Source organism: Vicugna pacos, chromosome 4, assembly GCF_048564905.1.
Source record: "Vicugna pacos chromosome 4, VicPac4, whole genome shotgun sequence".
NCBI lineage: Eukaryota > Metazoa > Chordata > Mammalia > Artiodactyla > Camelidae > Vicugna > Vicugna pacos.
Window position 1 is genome coordinate 76,212,586 of NC_132990.1, and position 25,273 is coordinate 76,237,858.

Genomic DNA, 25,273 nt, shown 5'->3' on the forward strand with positions numbered 1-25,273 from the left:
GCCTCCATCAGTGTCCCCGGGAGTGCGCTTCGGGGGTCACTGTTCATTCCTCCCTCCTCTCTCACCCCCACTCCAATCTCAGCCTTAAAGGTGAGCATGCATTTCTGTTGGACCAAACTTCAACGTGTAACAGACATCACAGCTGGCCACAAAGTACCTCAGAACCTTATGGGTAAGATTCCAAAGAGAGCTTGAGAAGCAAAGGGAGTTGGGGATGCAGGTTGGATAAGAAACCTGAATAAAACAAATCCCCACCAAATACTTTCAGCATGAAACAAATCAAATGGCAGACTAAATGGATTATCTGGGAAGTATCTTGAACCTCCATTTAATAATATATAACTCCTAACCCATGTCAGATTTCTTGTTTCCACTTTTAATTCCGCTATTTTCTCTTAAAATTAAGGTTTTAACAAAGACAACCGGATTTGTTTGCCAAGTCCTGGCTAGGAACTCAGAGCACAGAGAGAGTCAAAGCTACAGCAAAAAATTACCCATCTGCACAACTAACTTCAGAAAATAGTTTAGTACAACTTTGTTATAAAACTCATTTACAGGAGGCTACTCACACGTACTTAGCAGATTTGCTCCTGGTAACACATGAAAACAGAACTAAGTAAGTCGTGCACAGTAAACCCAAGGCAAATTATATACAGAGAAGCAAAACAAGTTATTAAGTAGCATACATTCATGTTGAAAGAACTCATTTTGAAAGAACACAGGGCACTTTTCTTATAACGCCACGGCGAGGATGAAACCATCGGCCGTGTTTTTCACCCGCAGTGAGATGAACCGCCAGCCAACAGCACGGCCGGGACAGCCACGTGCAGGCGGGCCACGCTGGGCACGCGGAACACTTAATGCACGGACGCATCCTGACTGGAACCACAGACAGTTTCAGCTGCAGTGTCAGGACCCGGGCGTGCGCACTAGAAGGGATTACACCGTCTACTGATTTCCGCGTCATCCCAGGAGGTGAGCGGGAAACCAGTGGGTGAGAACAGGAATCAAACTTAACTGGACGCGATGTCGTTCAGATGTGGCGGCCAAGTACGCACGGGGACGGGCGAGGGGGGGACGCATGTCTTAATCGGTGTGTCGTACGAGCAAGGGGAGCAGTCTTGACCCCAGCTGCTTGTCAACAAGTTTACCGTTTTTACTCAGTCTATAAATTGTCACCACTACAAGTATCTGCTAAATCAAGCATTTTACCAAGACAGCAGGGAAGTAAACTTAGGGTAACAATGAGATTTCTCGCCAAAGGCCAAGCAGGAAGCTTATGGAAGTCCTTGACTCAGAGTGGGGCTCCCCTCGCCCCAGAACGGCCAAGGACGAGCTCCAGGCCCATGAACACGGAGCAGGGGCTGCCTGTGGGGACAGAACGCGGGCTCCCCAGGTGACAGGGGTGTTCACTCCCAGGGGGAGGGGCTGGTGTCACGACAGAGGAGACCGCCTGAGCCTGAATTTCTGATTAACACAAGCCCTTTTTGCTTATAAAGCAGGTGACAGAAATGTTTCAAATAGTGCACATTTTTAGGGATTTGGTTTCCTCCCCAGATGAGCTCAGGGTTGGGAAGCACTCACTGCAAAGCACTAGTTCTGACAGCTGTCCCCTTACTAATGCACATCCTCGTGCCTGGGAGGCTTCCAATTCATCATGTGTGTGCTTGGAAAACTGGACTTAGCAATGAGGCAGCCCTGCCCTTGTCCAAGTCTTCTAAATCCCTACTCATCACGGCCACTGTCCTGTTGCAGAAGTACAATCCCCTTTAACCAGAGTCTACAACAGCAGTGTATTTTCATCAATTAAGATGGTTTCCAAAAATCAAAGAAAATCTGTCAACTCTCCTCCTGGTTCTGAACTCCAGGTATCTGCCCTCCTCTTTCATCCTTCTCTTCTAAAAGGATGTTTCTCTCCTGCATAAAATATTACATCTGGCCTGTCTTCCTGGTTCCCAAGCTGCCTGGTGACCAGAATCCTTGGGAAGATGTTTAACATCCAGCTTTCAAGGCTCCACCCAAAACTAATTCGGTGGGTTCTCTCGGCAATCAGCAAGTTCTCACAAGCCACCTGAGCTGGTTCTTACAGAGACACCCAGCACCAATCCAGCACTTGGCACCCACTGGCTTTGTAATCCACTAGTTACAGGAAACTCACAATATGTTGGGGGCATTTGAATGATATTTCAAGAATTATTCTTTCATTTCTATTCCAAAAGAACACTAATGTTAGCTGGAGAACTATATGCTTACTAAAACGAGCAGCTGACCTCATCACAGAAATGTAATATCCTGTGCCAAGGCGCCTCGTCTGAAAATGGACACCCGTGGGACTTCACCTAACGTAACTTTGCCCCTCCAAGGCTCCCCCAGGAGACTCCAGGTTTTTTTAAAAGTAGAACTAGAGACACGTGACCCATTGGCACTAACTCAGCTCGCTCCAAACTACTCGGGCTGTTAAAGAGATGTTTTGCCACAACAATGGTTGAAAGAACCTGCCCTCCTATCTTTTTTCTTTTTTAAATATAAGGCTTGTTCTGTTGAAAATGATTAACATTTTAAGCAGGGGAAAGAAAAGCGGTCTACCAGATTAAATTTTAAAAGGATTTTTGTTATTTGCTATACAAATATACATTTCAACTTTTACAACATTCACTCCAGTCTGACCTCCTTTTTCTATGGAAGAACAAGAGATCAACGCTTCAAGTCTCCGACTTCAAGGACATTATTACCGATACACAAACGCCCTCTGAAAACTTCTGCAACTGACATAAAGCACTGGAGATGACCAAGAGGCACACGTGTTAGGGCACGTTCTCCATGTTTTCCAACAGCACACAAACTCCTTTAAGGGAAAAAAAGCATCGGAACTGGACAGCCCCATTAGCAGCAACACTCGTGGCTGCAGTCCCCGTCATCTGGCTTTACTACAGCAGCCTCCTCCTCTTCAAGCTACTGTCCTCCTTCTCCAGTCCCCTCTCATCCAAGCCCGAGTTCCTCTTTGGATGATGGCTCCCAGAGCCACACCTCTCTTGATCCCCTTCACTGAAAGCCCTGGTCTCTCTTCTGTGGCTGAGCCCCTCTTCCTGGTCACATTTTCTTTTACTCGTGTGAGCGTCAGCACTAGCAGCTGGAGGGTCGCACTGCGCGTGAGGTCTGTGGTTGCTCGGAGCGGCCCCTTTGGCGGCGGACTGCTGCCCCGTACCAGCCGGACCCTGGTGGCTGCCAGGGGAGCCCGGCTCTCCTGAGGGAGGCGCTGCTCCAGGAGGCTGGGGGCTGGGGGGCTGCGGCTCCCAGAGACACTGCTCTTTGGCTTCAGGGATCAAGCCAAACCGCCTCAGCAGTCGTGGGTCCCGAAGCCGGTCCTGAATAGATGGCCTTTCAGGGTCCTTTGCAGTAACAGTGGCTTCTTTGGAGTCAGAGGGTGAGAGGTATACAGAAGAAGTAAAAGATGTCTTGGCAAACTCACTGTCTAGCTTGCTGCTGGGCAAGCCACCCTGGGGTCTGGATGCCTCTGGGGAGACGGCAGGAGGGTGAGTCAGACTTCTCTGCAGCATGGGCTTGAGTTTCAGGATCTTCATTGCATCATGTCTATAGTTTTTGTCGCAAGTCTTAATAATGGCACCCCGCTTCTGCGCATCCTGAATCAGGTGATTCCAATGCTGATTTTCCTTGAAACAAAGAGAAGGGGGAAACAATTACACCCCAAAGAACCACTCCCATGCGTGGGAAGCAGAGGTTCAAGCTTTCATTTCTGAATAAACATGAGTACACTTTCATGAACAAATTCTCAAGAATCCATTACTGGTGAGACACGGCTGAACGGAAAAGCAAGATCAAATAAGACTGATAAAGCCACTTTGCTAGAAAAGAACCCTGGGCGCCCCCTCTAAGAACAAGCTTTCTCCGTTTTGACCACTGTTACTCATGTTACACGGTAATCAGAACTTGGCCTTTTTAGAAAGAAAAAAGTATGCATGGGGGACAAAAAAAGATGACAACTGAAGGAAAGAGAAGAATGGACAGCTACCCTCAGGTGGGCTCTTGCACTATTCGTAAAGGTGGGTGAGGGTACAGCTGTGAGGCAGCATACATAGCATTTACTTGCTGTGTGACTTTGGTCAAGTCACCTGACCTCTCTGAGCCTGTTTCTTCATCTGTAAAATAGGAATAATATTTTACTTAATTGAATCCAAAATGCATGCTGTTTTCATATTTTGTCATTTCTGGATTTGCAGTGCCTCTAGGCCATGCAGCAGTTTCCATTCCTGGAGGAATTCACGGGTAGGTAACTACAACCCTTTGACTTTTAGTCAATAAACCATTTTAAAATAGAATGAGTCTTGGCTCTTGCCTAAAAACCTTTCCACAGACATCTTCTGATAAGACAAGGAAGTGCTAGCATTAAAACTTGGGGAATGGAGATCAGAGGCTGGAAGAGAGCCCCCGAGACCACAGTGGGGCACTCTTAGGAAACACTTCTGACTGCCCAGGGGACCGGGATGTGTGTGAACAAGGACACGTGTGACCAGGGACGGGAAAACGAGTAAGGAGTGTTAGATTCTGAAGGGGAAATATCGTTAGGAATAGCTTAACCTGCTTGTTTTGTTTGTATCCCTAGGTATGAACAAGACTGGCATGATAAACACCTGTCTAAACAAGTCTAAAAGAGTTCTTCCAATACATGTAAGAGAAAAATTCTAAGTGAAAATAAACTATCATAGGTAAATAGCAGTACATAAAACAACAGTGCATACTACAGCTAATGGCTTCTTGGATGTGTTAAACTAGGGCAGCAATGCTGACCTCACAGGGTCTTTGTAAGGTTTAAAGGGAGCTGTGGAAACACAGCATGCAGCACCGTGACCACACACACTTGACAGGCACACGGAGGCGCCACCAGGCTCTGGGCTCGGGCTCCTTCTCCTGCAGGACTCCCAGGTCCTATCCGGTGGCTGGACCACAGGTGTAAAGCTGATGGCCTTGCTGCTAGTTTGGAAGCGACTACTGCACTAAACTTGCTGTTAGTCCGACCCTAAGATCACAGGGACAACCTGAGAAAGGGCCGTTAGTCCTGGTTTCTCAGCGGAAACCAGGTGCCTTAATCACTGACTCTATTTCCATAATGGAAACTGGGCTGGAGAACCAAAAAACAGGGGGAAGGCCCAGGGACAACAAACGTTAAGTTGGACTGGAAAGCCCAAGTGGTACGTTGGGAGTTGTCCATTCTACTCTGTCTCTTTCGGTAGCACTGGCTTCCTAGAGTGAAGACGAGTCTGTGCTGCAGCCAGAGGTCAGCGGTCTTCAGATCTGTGCAGGTGAGACTCTGGGGCTCACAAAGGCTTTCTCAGGGATGTGAGAACGTTTTGTGAGAATCAGCTTCCCAACCCATTTCCTACATCCCCCTGGGACCTTCCTGCCCTTCTGCTCCACCCTTCACAATCCCAACAACTCTTAGCCATCCCAAATCTGACCACGGGGTGCACCGCTGGGGCATGTGAAATCTCCTGGGTGTCAAATAAAGGGGGCAGTGAAACCAGGGGTGCCCATGAAGGCTCCTGTTATCAGGGAATCATTAAGAGATACAGCACTAATAACATTTTACTTTTCAGGTTTGAACATTATCAAAATTCATCTGTGCAAAAATAATGACTGTTCATAGATTATTCAACTGAGAAGATTTTTTTTTTAACACTCAGGATTCACAGGAAGTTACAAAAAAAGTACAAAGGTTCCATGCATCCTTTATGCAATTTCTCCAAATAGTTATGAAAAACAATGTTCTAAACTTCCAATTTATATGTAAATATTTGTGGTAGAGAAATGTAATAATGATATTAACAAAAAAGCTTTTAATTATAAAAACATATTAATTATCCACTGAATATTATCCTGAACAGTGTAAACAGTAATTCAATTTTAAAGAGCAGAAAGAATACTGCTCTCTGCTCCACTGGATACATTTAAGAGTGATGTGATAAATTTATTTTTCATAACTTTATTTTAAAATGTCTATTTATATTAGGAACAACATCTTTATCAATACTTAAGTTTATAATAAAAATTTTTCAATGTCAACTTAAAAACAGGGTATATATGGCTTTCAGAGAATCTTTCAAGAGGTTACACGAACAACAAAAGTTGAAGACCACAGACCTACAGAGCAGGTGAATGAGAAAGACTGTATTTGAATGCCCTCTGGTGGAACTAACCAGAATAGGGGGAAAAGTCTCCCAAGATAAACCAATCACTGTTAAATAGAGAACCAGAAAAACTGAGTTATCCCCTCCAGTGAGACCAGCAGCACACACAGGCTCTCTCCAGCTGTGCCGTCACCAAGCTGTGCCGCCTGCCCACTGAAGACGCAGCCCCGGCCACAGGAGCGGCTGCACCCGTTGGGGGGCTCCGATGCCATCACCTCTCAGGGGGAACAGAGCAAGCGGCGCCGCTCTAGGTGCCAGACAGAAGTGAAGATCCATGCCTTCTCCCGCAAAGCCCTCTCTCTGGCATCAAGCTGGGCGAACAGCCGCGTTTGCCGAGTGCCCACTAAGCGCTAACCAGTCTTCTAGCACTTACCGCGTAGGAACTTACATACCGTGACAACCCTATACTGTAGATACAATTTTTTGAAGGTCATCTGGACAGCCTGCTGTGGGCCCGTGGGCTGCGGGCTGAGAAAGGGTGAGCGGCTCAGCTGCAGGAAGCAGCTGCTGGAGGACGGAACCACCAGCGGGAAGAGGCTCATTCTGTTTGTAACCCTGAAATCACTTCCATTTGGATGAAAAATAAAAACAAAACCTCAACCCAGTATCAGTAGTGACGGGCACACTTTCGAGATCCCTGGGCCTCCAGGACGTACGTACCATCAGGGTCCTCAAATGTCCGAGGATGAAAAGGCTGTACTTGGCTCGTGTGATGGTGACATTCAATCTCTGCAAACTTGCCAGGAATCTAGGGAACAGGAAAAGAAAGTTACTTCTTTCTACAGGATGACTTAGCATGTCAGTGTAGATGAGACAGAGGCGATATTTCAGACAGTTTTTCTTGGGTTCTTTCTACTTTAAAGTCATACTCCCTTTCCCAACACAGGGTGCCTGGCACAGAAGCAATTTCCACTCAGACAGGAAACAAACAAGATGCCCAGTGCTTTCCTTCAAAGTGATGCAACTGTCTGTCAATTTCCTATTTTGCCTTGGATGAGATATTAGAAATTTTAATTGTGATTTTTAAGCCTTAAAAAAATCCTAAAAATACGACAGTACACCAATTATGACACATACTATGGAGAGGAACCTGCCCCTGCAAAGTATACTGGATTCAATAATCTATTTCACTCTTAACAAGTGAAAAAACATTCACACTATGACTTGGGTTAACAAACAGGTACCAAGAGAAGCAGACCTAACAGCGGATCAACTTCACAACTTAAAAAAACCCTTCATGATATTATGCAATTTTTTATAGAAGAAAATAAAGCAAATGATTGTTTTCTCTAACAGTGATTAAAAACAGATCTATCTCTGGGTTACAGACAAGCAAAAAACCAATAATGGCAGTTACCCACCCAATTGAGCCCTGCATGGCATTTGCTCTGACACAGGTAACAATAACACAGTCTTTCTGACGACCCTGGAACGCATCCACGGTATCGACTTCCGCTGGCCTATTTACGAAGGAGAAACATAGTCACTGAAAAAAAAAACTATTAAATATCCACATTTATACAGTACTACTTTTTAGAAATGATTTAAGGGCATCTTTTAAAAATCTGTATCTTCTTCATTATATGAAACGTAACTTACACGACACAATGTTCACCATTGTAAAGTACACCGTTTGGTGAGTTTAAGTACCTTCACTCTGTTGTGCAGCCATCACCGCTAATTTCAGAACATGTCCATTTATCCGAAAGAGAAACCCTGTGTCTATCGGTCACCAGTCTCAATTTCCCCCTCTCCCCAGGCCCTGGAAACCACTAATCTGCTTTCTGACTCTATGGATTTTTCTGCACTGGAAATTTCATATAAATGGAATTATAAAATACATGACCTTTTGGGTTTGGCTTCTCTTATTTAGCATAACGTTTTCAAGGTTTGTCCACGCTGCAGCATGTAACAGAACTTCATTCCTTCTATAACTGATTATTTAATTCCTTTCATGACTAATCTTTGATTGTAAAGGTGCACCACAATTTACCTTCATACAATTGTTGGACACATTTGGGTTGCTTCCACTTCTTGACTATCATGAATAATGTTGCTATGAACATTCATAAACAAGGTTTTGTGTATACATTTTCTCAATTCTTTCAGGTATTTACTTAGAAATGGAATTGCTGGGTCACACAGTAAATTCCATGTTTAACTTTTTGAAGAATTGCCAAACTGTTTTCTACAGTGATTTACCATTTTACATTCTCACCAGCAATGTGTAAGTGTTCCCATTTCTCCACATCCTTGTCAAAACTTGTTATTGTCTGTCTTTTTTTTTTATGCTAGGCATCCTGGTGGGTGTGAAGTGGTATCTCATTGTGGTTTTGATCTAGATTTCACTAAAGACAAATGATGTGGAACATCTCTCCCTGTGCCTGTTCCTTATTTATCTTCTTTTGAGGAATGCTATTCACATTCTTTGCTCATTTAAAACATCAGATTATCTTTTTATTATTGAGTTGTCTGACTTCTTTATATAGTCTGAATATGACCCTTAACAGATGTATAATTTGCAAGTATTTTCTCCCATCCTCTTGGCTCTTTTTTCACTCTTTTCATAGTGTCCTCTGACACATATTAAGTTTCTAATTTTTATGAAGGTCAATTTATTTTTTCTCTGGTTACTTGTGCTTGGGGATCACATCTAAGAATCTGAGGTCACACAGATTTACACCTTTGTTTCCTTACAGGTTTTATCATTTTATCTCTTAGATTCAAGGCTCTAACCCATTTTGAGTTAATTATTGTATACATGAGGTCAAAATTCATTCTTCTGCAAGTTGTTTCAGCACCATTTATTGAAAAAACTATTCTTTCCCCACTGAATGGTCTTGGTACTCATGTTGAAAAGCAATTGACCATAAATGTATGGGTTTATTTCCGGAATCTCAAATTATATTTGATTGGTCTATATGTCTATCCTTATGACAGAACTACAGTGTTGATAACTAGCCTTGTGTACATTTTGAAATAGGAAAGTGTGAGTCTCCAACACTGCTCTGTCAAGCTATTTACAGTTTCTTGCACTTTCATGTGAATTTTAGAGTATGCTTCTCCATCTCTGTAAAAAAAGAAGTTGGAATTCTGATAGAGATAACAAGGAATCTGTAGCTCAACTTGGAGAGGACTGCCTTCTTAACAATATTAAGTCTTCTAATCCACACACATGCAATGTCTTTCCGTTTATTTAGGTGTTCTTTAACTTCTTTCAACGTGCTACACTTCTCAGTGCACAATCTTACACGTCTCTGGTTATATGAATTCCTAAGTATGTTGGTCTTTATGATGCTACTATAAATGGAATTGTTCTTTGATTTCCTTTCCAGAATTTCTCATAGCTAGTGTATTTTTGTGTATCGATCTCGGATCCTACAACTTTGCAGAACTTGTTTATAAGGACTAGCAGTTTGTGCAATTTTAAAGTTTTCTGTACATAAGATTATGCCATCTGTGAAGAGACAGTTTTACTTCTTTTCCAGTATGGATGCCTCTTCTTTCTTTTCCTTGCTTAATTGCTCTGCCTAGAATCTCTAATATAACGTGGCAAAGTAGTAGTGAGATCAGGCATCCTTCCTGGTCATAGGGGAAAGCGTTCCATCTCTCCATCAAGCATGATGTTTTAGCCATGGGTTTTCATAGATGTTTTTTTAATTAGGCTGAGGCAGTTCTTTTCTATTCTAGTTTGTTGAGTATTTTTATCATGAAAGGTTGTTGCATTCAGTCAAATGTTTTTTCCACATTTATTCAGATGATCACATAGGGTTTCCCCCTTTATCAATATGGTGTATCTCATCGATTGGTTTTCCTATGTTGAGCCCCCCTTGCATTCATGAGATAAACTCCACTGGATTGTGGTGTATAATCCTTACAATATGCTGGTGAGTTCAGCTGCCATGATTTTGTTGAGACTTTTTGCATCTGTATTCATAAGGGATACTGGTCTGCAGTTTTCTTTTTTGGTGATGTCTTCATGGCTTTGGTATCAGGGTAATAATGGCCTCATAATATGAGTTAGAAAGTCTTCCTTTCTATTCTTTGAAGCATTTGAGAAGGACTGGTGTTAATTCTTATTTTAATGTTTGACAAAATTCACCAGTGAAGCCTGGCGGGTTTTTCTCTGTTGGGAAGTGATTACTAACTCCATCTCTTTACATTTTATAGGTCTTTTCAAAAAAATTTTTTCCCTAGAGTCAGTTTCGGTAGTTTGTGTGTTTCTAGGTGAAGAAACTTTTGAGTTAATGGATATCCAATATTTAATTTTTAATTTTACTACTGAGGTAAAAGGGAGACAAAAATATGACCTTCACCCTATACATGAAGGTACTAAAACAGTTAAATAATTTAGTGAGAATGTGACTACATGAGTCTCGGTAGAATTAGAATTCAGATTAACAAGCCATCCAACTAACGGGAAAGGCCTAGCGCTTCTCAGTCAATTCCATTATCAAGTGTAACGGTGATGACATTCCAACTGGTGGGAGGTACTCCGTCTACAGGCTTACAAGTGTAACCACACTGCTTTCCCAGCACAAGTCTATGGACGCCAGCATCCCAGTCTCCTTGTTATACACAACCATGGTCTAAGGCCACTCCCCAGAGTTAAGTTTCCTTTTCTTCTTTCCTTCTATCCCCTCTTTCTTCTTCAGAAAATCAACAGAAAAACTGGAAATATCTGTAAAAATATAGATGCCTCACCCTTTTCTATCAAACTCTTTGTCCAAATCCTTCTGAATCATCGTCTTCTGGGCCTTGTAATGGGTTATTATGCCAATGTTTCGGAAAGTAACATCCCTTCTTTTGTCTTTAATAAGTTTAATTAGTTCCATTACCAGTTTTATTTCTTGAACATTTACATATGAGCTAAATAAGATGGAAAAAAAACACAATAAATCAAAACTAATAGCAGTCCAATTACTAACTTAAGTTCCATTTTGTTTTTCCATTACACTAAAGGGTAGATAGGTAGCTTTCATCTTTATTCAGTCAGCACTGACTCAAAGAGGCTGTTATAATGATCATTAATATTATACATATGAATAATATAAACATAACCGCCCAGTGAAACATGAAGTTATATGAGAGAAAAGAGTTTGGAGTCAAGTTGATGTTAGGCACCAATTTCTTTGTTAAAACAGGGATAGCCACAGTAAGAACAAAAGAATTTACAGTGAAGATGTGACTAGTAAATAGTTAACAGTAAGGATTTACTATCTTCCAGACACTGAGGGAAGTGCTTCAGTTATGTTATCTTCCTTCGTTCCCCACCACCGGCCGTGCAGATTATGTTCCACATGACAGAGAGGATGTAATCCACAGACTCAACATGACACAGCACCCACCCCCCCCGACCCCTGAGATGAACAACACGGGGCCCTACAGCAGCCTCACGTCCTCTCTGCCCCTGCTGGCCTCATCCTACACTCCCAACTCATCTCTCAAACTGCGTGTCCCCTCGTTACCACACGTGCAGCCTGGGGGATGCCCTGCGTCTGGACCTTCATTCCCGAGACCACCTTGTCTGTCTCACTTTAAGAGCCTTAAATACTCACTCTCCTAATGTCAAGACTTACTGTACTGACAACCCGGTCAGCTCGCTCCCTTTCCCACACCTGAAATCTTTCCTTGGTCCCCTCTCAGGGCAACGTTTCTTTTGTGACTGTCCATCCCCATAATACTCATGGGGCTGATCTCTCAGCCCTCTGATCCATTCTAACAGACACCACCAAACCCTCAACCAACTGCTTCTCTCCACTTCTCACTTCCTCACTGAATGCTCCCTCCCTCCATCCTACGAACTAATGTGATTCTCACCGAGGACACCACCTGCTCTGTAGCTCTCTCATGACACAGAGGTGGAATTTTATTTCTTCACACTTCATGACAGAGGTGGCATTCGTATCTGTACTAACAAATTCGGCCTCGAGACTACTAGTCCTTTGTTCTCTCACAGAAGCCCAGGCTCCTCAGAAGCAGTGTTTCCTAAGTAGCAACCACCATTCCCCTTGGCTGTCATCCACCTTATTCGCAACCCCATGTGCTTAAAGTACCGCCCACCCCGTCTCACACCTTAATTCACCTGTACCTGTACTCGTCCTTCACAGTACTTCACCTCCCTGGAAAACTTAGTTACCACAGGGATGACCTGGTTAACATCTGTCCCCCATCAGACCACAGTTGCCTTGCACTGGGGCCACGTCTGTTTTACTTACAGCTGTGATCATAGCATTTATCCCTCAAGTGCTTACAACATGTTAGGTAATACGATCCCCATTATATAGTTGAGAAAATCAAAACGCTGAAATATACAAAGATATCAGCAATTTGCTATTAAAAAGGTAAGGCTATATATATCAACCCCACTTAAAGAAAAATGATTGTGCTCCAGCACTAGGCAGAGAGATTTGTATGGAACATTTTTGAATGTAAGTATGAATAAAAATAATATAAAAATTCTGGGGCCATCAGTGGGAACTGAAGAAAAAAGAGAACATACTCATTATCCCGTCTTTCTGAACCATCCCCAACATCAAACACGAGGTAGGGCTGAAATGGCCAGTCTGACGAACACCGATTGGTCTCTGTCAGTCTACAAAAAAGTAACCACCATTTAGAATACATGTTACAGGAAGAATATTTTTTTAATTATCATTTTTTTGTTGTTGTTGAGAGAGTTAGGGAAAGTAAGAGGACAAGAAGGACTTTATTTATAAATAAAATTTAAATACATTTAAATAATGCATTTTAGTGAAAAGAATAAAATGAATTTTATTTCTATTCTAGCCCTAGGGGGAATGATCTATGTAATTAAAATACAACAATTATTCAGAAAAACAGAAAATTACTCATACTACAATAAATGGACAAAGCAAGCTATAAAACACTACGTGGAGAATGATGAAATTTTTTTTCCCAAAAAGAGAAAAAGTGAGAAAAGATACGCGTCATACAAGGACTAGAAGGAGAGGTACTAAAACGTCAACAGTTAGTTCTCTGGTGGTCTAGGGGTCAGGATTCGGCACTTTCAAAACGTTACCAGTGATTATTTCTGGGCAACATAAATAACTAGGGGTTGGTTTTCTTTTTTGTTTATCTGCATTTGCTGCAATCAACATACTACTATAATTAAAATTATTAAACCTTTATGTTTTTCATAACAAGACTTAAGAATATAGTATAAGAGCTATTCTTCCTAAAGCAGCTAAACTTACAAATGAAACAAGCTAGAATGCAAGAACTAGAACCCACCTGTTTGTCTTCAAGTTTCTGTTGTAAACGTAATTAGACGGGAAGAGACATATGTCGGGATGCATCCTGTACTGAACAGTCAGCTGCAGCACGGGCAGCCTGCCCACCATGTTGTGCTCCACGTTCTCCTCCAGCAGCTTGTAGAAGCGGGCCATCATCGACTGGTCGTAGCCATACTCCTGTGCCTTCTGAGAGAGGGAAGAAAGCATACTCTCCAAGAGCTCATCTGGACTTCCCCCACTTACTATGAAGACGATCACTGAGCTCTAAAACCAGCACGGGGGAAAGGTGCATCTAAAACGTGCAAGGTGTCACTACCAACAACCAAAGGTTCAGAGAAAGAGGGCGATTCTGACCCCAGCCCTGAAAAGCCATGGACACGTCAGTGTAAAAGCGGAGGCATTTTCTCTTCATTTAGAAAACCCACAAACTGCTTATGAAGGAGATGTGATCTTGCGAGTCACCACAACTGTAGCTATTTTGGTGTTAATAGAGGTCACCTGAAAGAACCAATGATAAAAGAAGCAAAGAATTGTAATGCAGAGTTCAACAATTACTTCCGGGACACGCTCTCACAACCAGAAATGAATGTTATGGTAAATGAGCCTTTCAGAGACCAATTTCCTCATCCATCCTTCCAATATAAATCGATCATCTAAAATTTGCAGTGCTGAGACTGCTAAAGTGAACAAGATACAGTGTCACAGAACTTACATTCTAGTGGAGGATATAGACACCTTACTAAGCTGATTTTATAAATCCAATAAAGGGTCACAACCTACAATCTGAAAAAGTGGCTTAACTGACAAATGAAGGAAATCGTCTTAATGTTATCAGTTGTGCCTTGGGATACGCTTTTCAATGTCAACATCACATCAAGATTCAGAAAGTACTGTATCTTGTATAATCTAGAAGCAAAAATATGCTCAAGAAAACCCACTAAGATGATGGAATCTTCATGAGTGATGATGAAGACATGAGCATTTAAGATTTATGTGCAAAAAAAAAGATTTATGTGCAAAGTTTAAATAAACTTGTTTCATAAATTATCAGAGTGGGGAAAACAAGGCATTACTTCTTATGGTATTTATATACGTGATTTTAAATAGATTTGTGTAATGAAACAGAATAAATATTATTAGTAGACATTTGGCAATTTCATCTATACTCCTGGAAGTTTATCTATTCAAGTTAGCCAAAACCTCATTTTCTCCACACTTGGGGAAAAGTAAACTGGCTTATATGAGGTAAGGCATCTTCCAGAAAAAAACTGGGTCCATCTTACAAAACGATGGAGATTTTTATGTTCTGACATGGAAGAATATTCCTGATCTATTCATTGATCGGACAAAAGGCAATCTGGCACAGACTGATTCTTTAAACAAGGTCACACCCTATCTATACACAAATGTATACATACCTGATACGCATACTGTCTTTAATTGTATTTTGGGGGGGGTAATTTGTCTGTTTTATGGAGGCATTATTTATTTACTTATTTAATGGAGGTACCGGGGATTGAACCCAGGACACCTAGTGCATGCTAAGCATGTGCCCTATGATGGAGCTACACCGATCCCCCTGACAAACTATCTTTTAATAACTTATTTACTGTCTGTTACCCAACAGAACGTCAAACTTTGTGAAGGCAGGGATTTTTGTCTGTTTTCATCACTGTCATACCCCAGATCTTAAAACAGTGCCTGAATTATGCTGACATTCAATAAACACAGACTGAAAAAAAGTGAGCACACACATGTCCACAAACTGTTCAAATACTCACTAAACTGTTCACTGTAATTATCCCTAGAAATAGGTGGTTTGAAAGGCATGAAATTTAACTTTGGAATTCTCTTCTGAAATTTCCCCAATAAAACTGTACCATTTTTTGCAATTAAAAAAAAAACCCAAATGGATTTTTCTCATTTCTGCTGTTCTTAATCAATCACCAAGTAGGCAGTAAAGTTAAGGCCTGTCAACAAATCATTTTCACTACATGCTGGGCCCTTCAAGAAGTCAAATCAGGAAACTTTTTAAACACTGTGTTATTCAAGGAAGGCAGTACAGAGCTGGCCCCTCCTGATTCTCTGTGAGCAGAGTCACCTGCAGCAGCCCTTCCCTCTGGACAAGTTTTCACCCAGAGATGGAGGGGCTCCCAGGCTACGCCCTCACGGCCACGCATGCGTGCTCAGACGGCAAAGAGCTGCACTGTCATTTTCCAGTGATTCCAAAGTCAAAAACAGTAACAAAAACAACATGCGTTCATTCCATCACTGAACAGAAATGCTGTGAAAATGATCTGTCCTCTGGGATTGTTCATGCAGCCACTACTCTATATATTTGTACAAACAACTTGTATTAGTAAAATGTTCAAGTTTTATTAAATTTTAAAACCATGGTCTAGACCTATGGAGATTACCCAAAATATCTGAATCCTGATTCTGCCGTGCGTTTCTAGAAGCCATCTTTGGTGAGATTAAAAAAGTGCAGTGGAGTGGACCACAGTCTCTGTGCTCACCACCCCAGCAGGAGAGCTCACAGTCTCTCTTCCTTTCCCATCCCTTTCAGAGGACTGAGGGACACACTTTCTTGCACTCTAGGATACAGAATTCTAAAATTGGAAATCTTACTCTAAAAATCATTTCTCTTTATAATGTTTTCCTCAAATTTGCACATATTTAAATATAAATCAAAGTTGAGATTCTTCTCCCTGCTTTTAAAGTTTTTCTTTTATTAATGTTTTGGAGTTTATGTTATTAAAATAATTCAGGTACAGCCCTTAGAAGAGCTGCACGCCGCCTCTGTCAAAGGAACAGCCCACTGTGTGTGGAACGCCATCTTCCTAGACTTCTGCTCTCTAACATGTACTCTGCTCCTGTCACACACACACAAAAGCACAATTATCAACAAAGGAACACTTCCAGAGACTTTCACTATTAAGGCTCCAAACAGTGGCTCTCTGTTCTCAGCCATTCCCTGTCTTCCCCTGCAAGTGAGAGATGATGATCCAAGAAAGACGCCTATCCTCTCAAAATCCAAAAAAAGCCCCTTCCACAGTAAAGCAATCTGAATATGAAAAAACTTACCATAGAGATGACTGTGGGAGGGAGCTGTTTAGGATCTCCTACAAGGATAAGCTTGTTGCAACGATGGATGAGTGGAGTAAGCGTTTCAACTTCACAAGACTGCCCAGCCTGGGTAAGAAAGTATAGGATGGAGACATATTCTCAATTATCTGTTATTTATTTATCCATGTAGTCTAATTCATAAAAATTCTAATCATTCAGGAAAAGTGCCACACATTCTCTCCTTCTGCACCAAATATCAAAAATAAGGATTTTCTTTAGTTAGAAAGTAAAACAAACAACAAAAATATTCTAAACACTGAAAAAAATTCACACCTACGTTCTAAGTCAGCCACCACTTGGGTGCCACTACCACTTGGGAACCACCTCGCAGCGTCTGCGCTCCTTCCTCCTGCTGGGTGGGCACGTGCCTGAGGGGAGTGCGTGTCTGTGTGTGTCCCAGCCCCCACCCCCTGCCTTCTTCCTTGCTCCTCTCTAGGCCTCTTCAACTGTAAGACTCAAGCTTCTTCTCAATTCAATGACATTTCCTTCAATTATTTCATCACTTCCACCTTTGCTGTTCCTTCATTTTGGTGAGTCCTGGAGCTTAGACCTCCTGGGTGGGTTGGTTCTCTGCACCTCATTTTCCATCTCTTTTGTCTTCTGGGCTCTATGTTCTGGCAAACAGTAAATAACCAGTACATGTTTGCTCAGTGAATAAACTAGGTAATAAAGGATGAAAATATGGTGGCTCAGAGCTGTCCCAAGTTACACTAAAAATGCTTCAAGCCTTTTCCGCTCCCTCCTCTTCAGAGATGGCCCACACTCTGTCTCGGGACTGTGCACCCACTTTTACTTTAATCTGAGCATCCAACTTCCACACCTCTTTCCTTGCCGCCTTCTTGCCCTTTGAAAAGCCTACACTTTATGCAGTATGTATCTCTCTAAATTAATCTCTCTTTAATCAAAAGAAAAAGAAATGCCTAAAAAGGTAACCAGAGATATTCCAAGCAGGAGCATGATAATCCTTGGGAGGGACACCTTGAGTCCATAATCCTAATGCTGGAAAAGCAGTTTTTACCATGGCGGGTCAGCAGCAGCGTATTTCAACGTAAGAGGATACGCATGCAATGGCAGGGAAAACCAGGTGCAGAAAGACCACGCTGTCAACACCCCGGCCGCCACTCTTTGCCTAAGACTTATTCCTTACAGCACCAGGCCAACTGCTCACTGACCTCATCGACAATGACACAACTGAAGGGGACACCCCCTTGGCCACGAAAAGCAGACTCGAGCAGTAAACCACCGCTCGTACTCAGCGTGCAGCAGATGATGTGGGACTCCAAAATGATGATGCTCTGTGTTTTCTGTGGGCGTCCTTGAACCTAACAAAATAGAAGTTAATCAACATTCTGTTGTATATACACTCTTGACTACAACAGGCCTATTTTTCATTATAAAACACCCACTATTTATTATGTGACAGAATTGTATCTAATAAATGCTGGGGGGAACCTCAAATCTAGAAAACAGCAGAAGCATTCAAGATAATCAGAAGTCACCAGAAAGAACACTGTGCTTTGCAGTGAAGTCTAATCTTAGAACATGATTTAAGCACATTAAGAAAAATTCATTCAAGATTTAATTTGGTCAAAGTAGATTACAATTCTTATGTGGGAAGGTATCATAATGAGATTAAATAATTCTACTGAGTTATGAAGCACTCACTTGCGTGAAACCAGGATCAGAACTAAGCTTCAACACACCTTTTCCTGAGTTTTTAAGTATGTAACAATGTTCTTTTTTTAAAATAAGGGCTAGTACTAACAAAAATGCCTGTGAAACTGATGAGCATTCTACTCCCACAGTAAGAAAAACCACCCTGGTCTACACATGCAGTAGCATAAACTGTGATGGAGACTGACAGCATGAATGACACCTCACAATGTATACCGTTTAGTGTTCAAATTAATAAACTGGTTTTCTCATCAGAGATCTGGTTTGCCTATTCCTGCTCCTGAAAAGTAGCAGTGAAACATTCCTGAACACATGAGATATTCAACCACGGACTCCGAGGCTGTACGTGAGCTTTAGGAAGAGGGTGGTGCCTGCAGTCTTACAGTGCCGACACGCTGAAGCACTGTCACGTACTCCCCGTTAGCCATCTAATGAGTGAAACTGCCAAGGACAACTAACTGAATGGCCCACAGAACAATGTGGTGAGCAGCAAAACTCACAATACCTGTAGACACGGACATTGTGCTTGAATTTAGGAAAATTAATTTTGGGCTCAGTTTAAAATTTCAATAAAAAGCTTCCCATGTAATTTTTAATTTAAATAAACAAACTGCTAATGAAAATACGCATTAAATTTAACTGTGTTTATTCAGCCACACAGAGAAGGCTAATAATGCGCTCAAGAGAAAAAAATCTCAGGGCAAAAATACAAATACCATTACCAGTGGATATCAACCCCTCTCCTTGACTCTGGATTCAGTTTATTAGGGCTGCATTCTGGTGGTGAGGGTATACACCCGGCTCATCCTAGCATCACCACTCTAAATCTCAGTTGACATTTTTATATCCAAAGAATACTGGGGAAAAAGTTATACATATTATAGAAGGATTCTTATGATAAAAAACAAGAAAAAGAGAGTTCATGCTTTCACCCAAAAATTGAGAGCAAGGTATTTTTACTTCTTGTGCCAAATCCTACTTGAATTCAGACAAGTGTTTTCTTTTTCTTTTTAACAGAGAAAACCTACAAACCTAGTCTCATTAATTATTAATCTGAAGATAAATAACACAATTGTGCAGGGAGCGGAGAAGCAGAGCAGTTCACTAGACAGAGTTTTAGAAACATTCAGCCAGACCTAGAAAAGGAAAATTTTATAATCACCTCTTTCTTAGAAATCTCAGGCAGTAGTAAGAATTCACTATCAGGCTTAAAAAAAAATCTGTTTAAACATATCTGTAATTACACCATTTTCTCCACTTTTGTATGTGTTTGAAATTTTTCATAATAAAAAATTTTAAAATGTAATTGAGAAAAGACCATAGGTTGTCTGAACCAGTTCATAATTAACAAAAAAAAAAAGGAAAGAAAGAAAAAGAAAAGAAGAACAAGGGAAATGTTACAGGTTAACTACTTACCTCTTTAATTTTAGAAGCAAGTTCCTGCCTTTCTTTTGAAACTTCGGCAATTTTTTCATCTAATTCTTGCCTCTGGAAAAAATTAGAATGCCATCATTAGAATCAAACTAAGCATTTTAAAATGCTTTCCAACAGACTGCCTCGCATTTCTAAACGGTGAGTCTATACTTTATTAATGAAAAGCTTACACAGCCGGTGCCTCTCTCTGTACCACTGAAGTCCTGACATGACGCTCCTGTGCTACCGCACGTCAGCGCTCAGCCAAGCCGCTCCATGCTGTCGCTGCCCTGGCAGCCACTCTGGCCGAGCGGCCTGCGGAGACCTTAAAATGACGCCCGCCTCTTCAAGCTCGGTTAGGCCCCAGACAGCAGCCCGCAGAGTCACAAGCAAATGCATGCTCTTGTGATCTAGTCTCCCCTGCCTTTCACGCCTTCCCCTTACATGCCCCTGAGAAAAGACTTTCCTTAGATAAGGCCCTCCAAGCAGCTCACCAAACTCCTGCTCTTTTGGCTAAAGCTGACCAATCCAGCCTCAGCCCGGGAACCCTAAAGCACTGCACCCAGGGGCTCTAACAAAGGCGGGCGCCCAGGTCCTGCCTCTCTCTGTCCGCACTCTGTCAGGCCTCCCTGTCATAAGGCATGCCTTGTACTTCCTTCAAGACCTGTGAATACAACTCAGTAACAACAACAACAAAGAAACCCCACAAACAACCCAATCAAATACTAGGCAGAAGACCTAAACAGACATTTCTCCAATGAAGACATACAGAAGGCCAACAGGCACATAAGATGCTCAGTATCGCTAAGTAAGAGAGATGCAAATCAAAACTACAACGGGGTATCACCTCACACAAACATATATTGATTTTCATATTCTTTTTCACCATAAGGTACTACAAGATATTAAATACAGTTCCCTGCACTGTACAGCATGAACCTTTCGTTGACACATTCTTAACACTCTGTAAAGATTCAGTTCTGTCCCGTGTACTGCAGTTATGCTCTGTCTGTCTGCTTAGCATCCAACCCTCCACTCATCTAGGAGGTCAAATGAGGTTATCAATTGCTCCCCAGTCATTCCTCTGGCCACAGGAATAGGCATTTAACACAGGCCTGGTAAATCACAGCACTCATTTCCTTAAAAATAGGGATTAGACCTGCTTGCATCCTCCAGGGACTAATCAGAGTCCTTCGTTAAAACTGATGCATGGATACTGGGAGAGAGACCTCTCCAGACAGTTTTTCTAAGCTGGGACGGTGGACGCAGGAGGAAAAATAGATGACTCACGGGAAAAATCAAGGGGTGGAGAAATGACATCATTTGAGTCTCTGGATCCAGCCATGCTGAAAAATGAATCCACTTCCAGATTCCCCAGGTACATGAACCAGTTAATTTCCTTTTGGTACAACTTAAGTTGAATTGGGTTTTTAACTTGCAACTGAAAGATACCTAACAAAATTAGTATGGCTTTCAGATAAGGCAAGCAACAGCCAACTGAGCCTGCAGGCTAAACTCAACTCATCTGTTTTCATAAAGTTTTATCGGAACACAGCCACACCCCTGTTTATGGATTATGAATCACTGCTTTCACGCTTCAAGAGGAGAGCTGAGTGGTTGAAACAGACTCCACATGGCCTGCAAAGTCTAAGATACTTACCATCTTGTCCTTTTCAAGAAAAGTTTGTAACTCCTGATGTAAGACACAATTTTTGCATACATTTTTATACACAAATTATGCTATTCCACAATAAAAGAATGGTATCAAATGCTCATCAACTACTTTATATATGAGTTATATAAAAACATTGATCAAGAAGCATTTAGATACCTGTACTTCCCGCCCCCCTCGGCATAACGCACGCCGGCGGGAAAGCTCATCCAGCTGACGGTCTAGATATTCCTTCCTTCTGTGCATCTCCTGAACATGGGAAGGTAACTCTTTCTCTAAAAAAAGGAGGGGGGAGGAGATGAATGATATGCTAATTCCAACACACACACACGTGCACACACAGTGAGAAGAAACACTAGTTTCCAAAGCTAGTTTCGAGGGTCTCCTAGATTGTTTCTACGGTCTCCAAATTACCTTTAATGCCCAGGCCATTTTCGACCACACATTAGAAAACAGAAGTAACATTAGCAGGTACCTGATTCAGTACTTACTCATTCGGTGGTTAACCTGGCTGTCCAAACTGAATTTTAGGACCTCATTATTAATAGACTTCTCTGGACCCAGACGTACTAAATTTATATCTCCACAGTTTCCTGTTAATAAAAGTCACACTTAGACATTAATAAGAACACTGCCAATCTCTGCACATAATATCTATTTCTAAGCAAGTATATTAAATATCAGAGAAGGCTGTTAACATGAACTATTAATCAACCAGATACCTGAAACTATACTAGAGGCTTCCTACACATTATTTTAGATATTCTTCAGAACAATGTTATAAAGCAAAGACTTATTTCCACCTAATAAAAGCTAGTGAGGTTGCATAAACAGTAAGTTGCAGAGTTGAGATTCTATTGTTTCTCAAACTATGTTCTATACAACACTCCATAGTAAAATTTATCTGGGAAATGGAAGGTTAAAATAAAACAGATTTCTTAACCATAGGTTATTTCAAAAATAAAGACTTTCATTTATTAATACATGTGTGGATTTCTAAAACTGAACCTTGACCATCACATCCTTTTCTACAGAATACTCAGAACCAAGTTTCTGAATCTCTGCTCTACATCATAATGCCACTCCACGATCTAAGGGACATTAGATGCTGGAAATTCTGGAGTATGGCAATTCCAAAACTGTCAACATCATTTAACTGGTTTACTAAACACATTTTAATTTTAGATTAGCAAATTTCAGCTAATATTACTTAATCTAAAAACCTCTCACTGCATCGCTGAATTAGACTACAGCCATCACGCGGACGCACTCCAGCCTGACACATCACATGCTTGTTACTGTCTACCTCCTCCCCTGAATCCAAGTCCCTTAAGAACAGGGTTTGTTTTGGTCACTGCCTAGTCCAGCAGCTGGCAGGTAAGAAGTACAATAAATATGTGTTGAACAAATGAATGAATGAATGACTTACTATACAGTTGTCTACACATGTTTTTGTTCCTAGTTCAGCTCATTTTTCTAAATCTGAAGCCATCTTCTCTGGCCAACATTTACTTGAAAGTTTTAAAACTGCTAACTTGTGTTTCTACCAGGAGGTACATGAGATTATTTGGAAACTCACTCATATAAACACCTAAAACTGCTCCAGAAATTAAAACAGACATCCTTTAAATTGCAGGGTGAGCTCCTAAGAATGTAAGAGAAATTCCTAGGGGCCAAAAACAAAGAGAAAGCTGAAAACCAGTGCTGAAAGCCCCTGAGCTGCTGTGGCCTCCCCTGAGGGAAGGGGGTGATGGCTGCTCACTGTCTAGGTGCTTAGCTGTTCTTCAATTTATACATAATAAAATGCACAGACTTAAAAATCTTTAGTTCCATAGTTTGACAAATGTCTACAGTGGCAAAGCTACCATTCCAAGAAAGATATAGAAATTTTATAATGGGGACCTGGATTAGAAAGCAAAGGGGCCTGGAAGGAGTGGAGGGGTGGAAAAGACGGGGCTCGACATTGGCCTGGGCTTAGCTGGGAAAGAAGTAATTCTCTTCTAGACTCCCTCACCGTGGGCCCATGCCACATGTGGATTTAGAGACTAAACATGTAATACAGAGAATGACAAAGGTGACTCAACCAAAATAGTTGAGATTTTTAAAATGAGAATAATGAACTTTATACCAGTGTATTTGAAAACCTAAGATAAAGTGAAAATTCTTCCTGAAAAATATGAATTAGCAAAACTCACTCAAGTCTAGAAACCTTGAACAGACCAAGAATAACTACATTTAGACAGCAGATAGAAACTTAGCCATCTGTCAAAAAAACAGACAGAAAAAGAAAAAAAAACCCACCAAAACAAAAACTCCCCAAACAAAACAACACTAAAAAATTACCCTTCCAAGAACAGGTATTCTGTCTCATACAAAATATTCCAAATAAATATCTGAATAACTTCATTTTTAAAGTCTGCGTAACTTCAATACTAAAACCAAACAAAGATACGACAAAGAAAAATTACAGGCTGGCCTCATTTATGAATATTCATTTTAAAAACCTGCATAAAACATCAGCAATCCAGCAACGTGTTAAAAAATAATAATACACAACCAAGGTGACCTTATTCTAGGAATCAAAGATATTGTAACATTAGAAAAGCACTGTAATTTATCACCTTTAACAGGTTAAAAACAAGCTTCATTACCATTTCAACGGATAAAAAAATGCATGCAATAAAATTCAATACCAATTCATTAAAAAACTCTTAATGAGAAGGGAACTTCTTTAACCCGATAAAGGGGACACACCAAACTCCAAAAACAAACATCAAACTTAACGGTTAGATGTCTGAGGCATTTCCTTTTAAAGGACACCCAGGACCACTGGAAGTAGTGAAAAGAAGTGGAAATAAAAGTACTAAAGGGGAAGGGTATAGCTCAAGTGGTAGAGCGCATGCTCGGCACACACAGGGTCCTGGGTTCAATCCCCAGTGCCTCCTCTAAAAATAGATAAACAAACAAACATAATTACCCCCTCCCCCCGGAAAAAAAAAAAACAACTAAAAGTACTGAAAAAGAAGAAAAAAGCTCTCTTTACTGTCAGATACTGTTTTCTAACCAAAAAACTAAAATAAAAATCCAACCTGGACGCTTGCTGGCCCAGTCCAAGTCCTGGCCTTGCCGTGTGGTCAACACACACCTGCAGAAGCACTTATCCCCCTCCCTCAGTCAGAGAGGAGGAGTGAAGCCTGCACCCCTCCTACAAAGACTGTTCTTGGGCGTGCAATTTGATACAACCACTTTCAAGAAGAATTTGGCACTATCTAGGAAACTGAGGATGCACAAATCCTTCAACCCAACATTTTCACTTCCAGGTATACAGACCAGTATCTTTATAAACTCTTCTGACCTTGAACTATAGTTAAAGTACACTTCACATTGAAAGCCAGTACACTCACACACCTCCCCAGTAAAACAGGTTTCACAAAATAGTACTAACCCCTCACACTACCCAGACTCTGATCTTTTCTATTCCCTTCTGTTCTACTTTACCTTGTTTAACTGTGCTGGTTCTGGTGTCCCTAAACTGATCTGACAATCCACTAACAGGTCACAAGCCACAGTTTGAAAAGCACTGCCCTAGAAGGCTGCACGAACACACAAGAGACACGAGTGAGAACCCTGACTTCAGTGTGTTCCCTTTAACTGTCTGCAACACACAATTCATTTATTCAGCGTAGTAAATGTTTTCACACCCGCAGTGGAGAAACATGCACAAGTGTAGGAATGTTCACTGCAATACAGTTTGAAATAACAAAAAAAAGGAAAAAAAATTCTATCAATAGATAAGGAGCAAACTGTGCACTCATACAATGAAATACCTTATAGCAGTTAATATGAATGACTGTATCAATATATAGTGATACATAAAATCATAAATCTCACAAACACAGTGAGTAAAAAAGTTGCAGGTTGATAATGTA

General features: G+C 41.3%; 1 protein-coding gene across 5 annotated transcripts in view; it reads right to left on the reverse strand.

The window, feature by feature from the left end:
• Positions 1 to 507: 507 nt before the first annotated feature.
• Positions 508 to 25,273, reverse strand: part of SETX (senataxin) — a 65,998-nt gene continuing 41,232 nt past the window's right edge. For 4 of the 5 annotated variants that reach the window (XM_072960350.1, XM_072960346.1, XM_072960347.1 and 1 more), the window contains exons 16-26: positions 21,836 to 21,937; positions 21,504 to 21,619; positions 19,676 to 19,747; positions 17,758 to 17,907; positions 16,544 to 16,651; positions 13,458 to 13,645; positions 12,706 to 12,798; positions 10,908 to 11,072; positions 7,565 to 7,663; positions 6,864 to 6,951; positions 508 to 3,671 (exon numbers count right to left, since the gene is read on the reverse strand). In XM_072960350.1, the coding sequence (XP_072816451.1) occupies positions 2,928 to 3,671; positions 6,864 to 6,951; positions 7,565 to 7,663; positions 10,908 to 11,072; positions 12,706 to 12,798; positions 13,458 to 13,645; positions 16,544 to 16,651; positions 17,758 to 17,907; positions 19,676 to 19,747; positions 21,504 to 21,619; positions 21,836 to 21,937 (1,925 nt within the window). In that variant the 3' untranslated portion in view covers positions 508 to 2,927. The remainder of the gene's footprint in view (positions 3,672 to 6,863; positions 6,952 to 7,564; positions 7,664 to 10,907; positions 11,073 to 12,705; positions 12,799 to 13,457; positions 13,646 to 16,543; positions 16,652 to 17,757; positions 17,908 to 19,675; positions 19,748 to 21,503; positions 21,620 to 21,835; positions 21,938 to 25,273) is intronic. The other variant, XM_072960349.1, reaches the window with a different exon arrangement.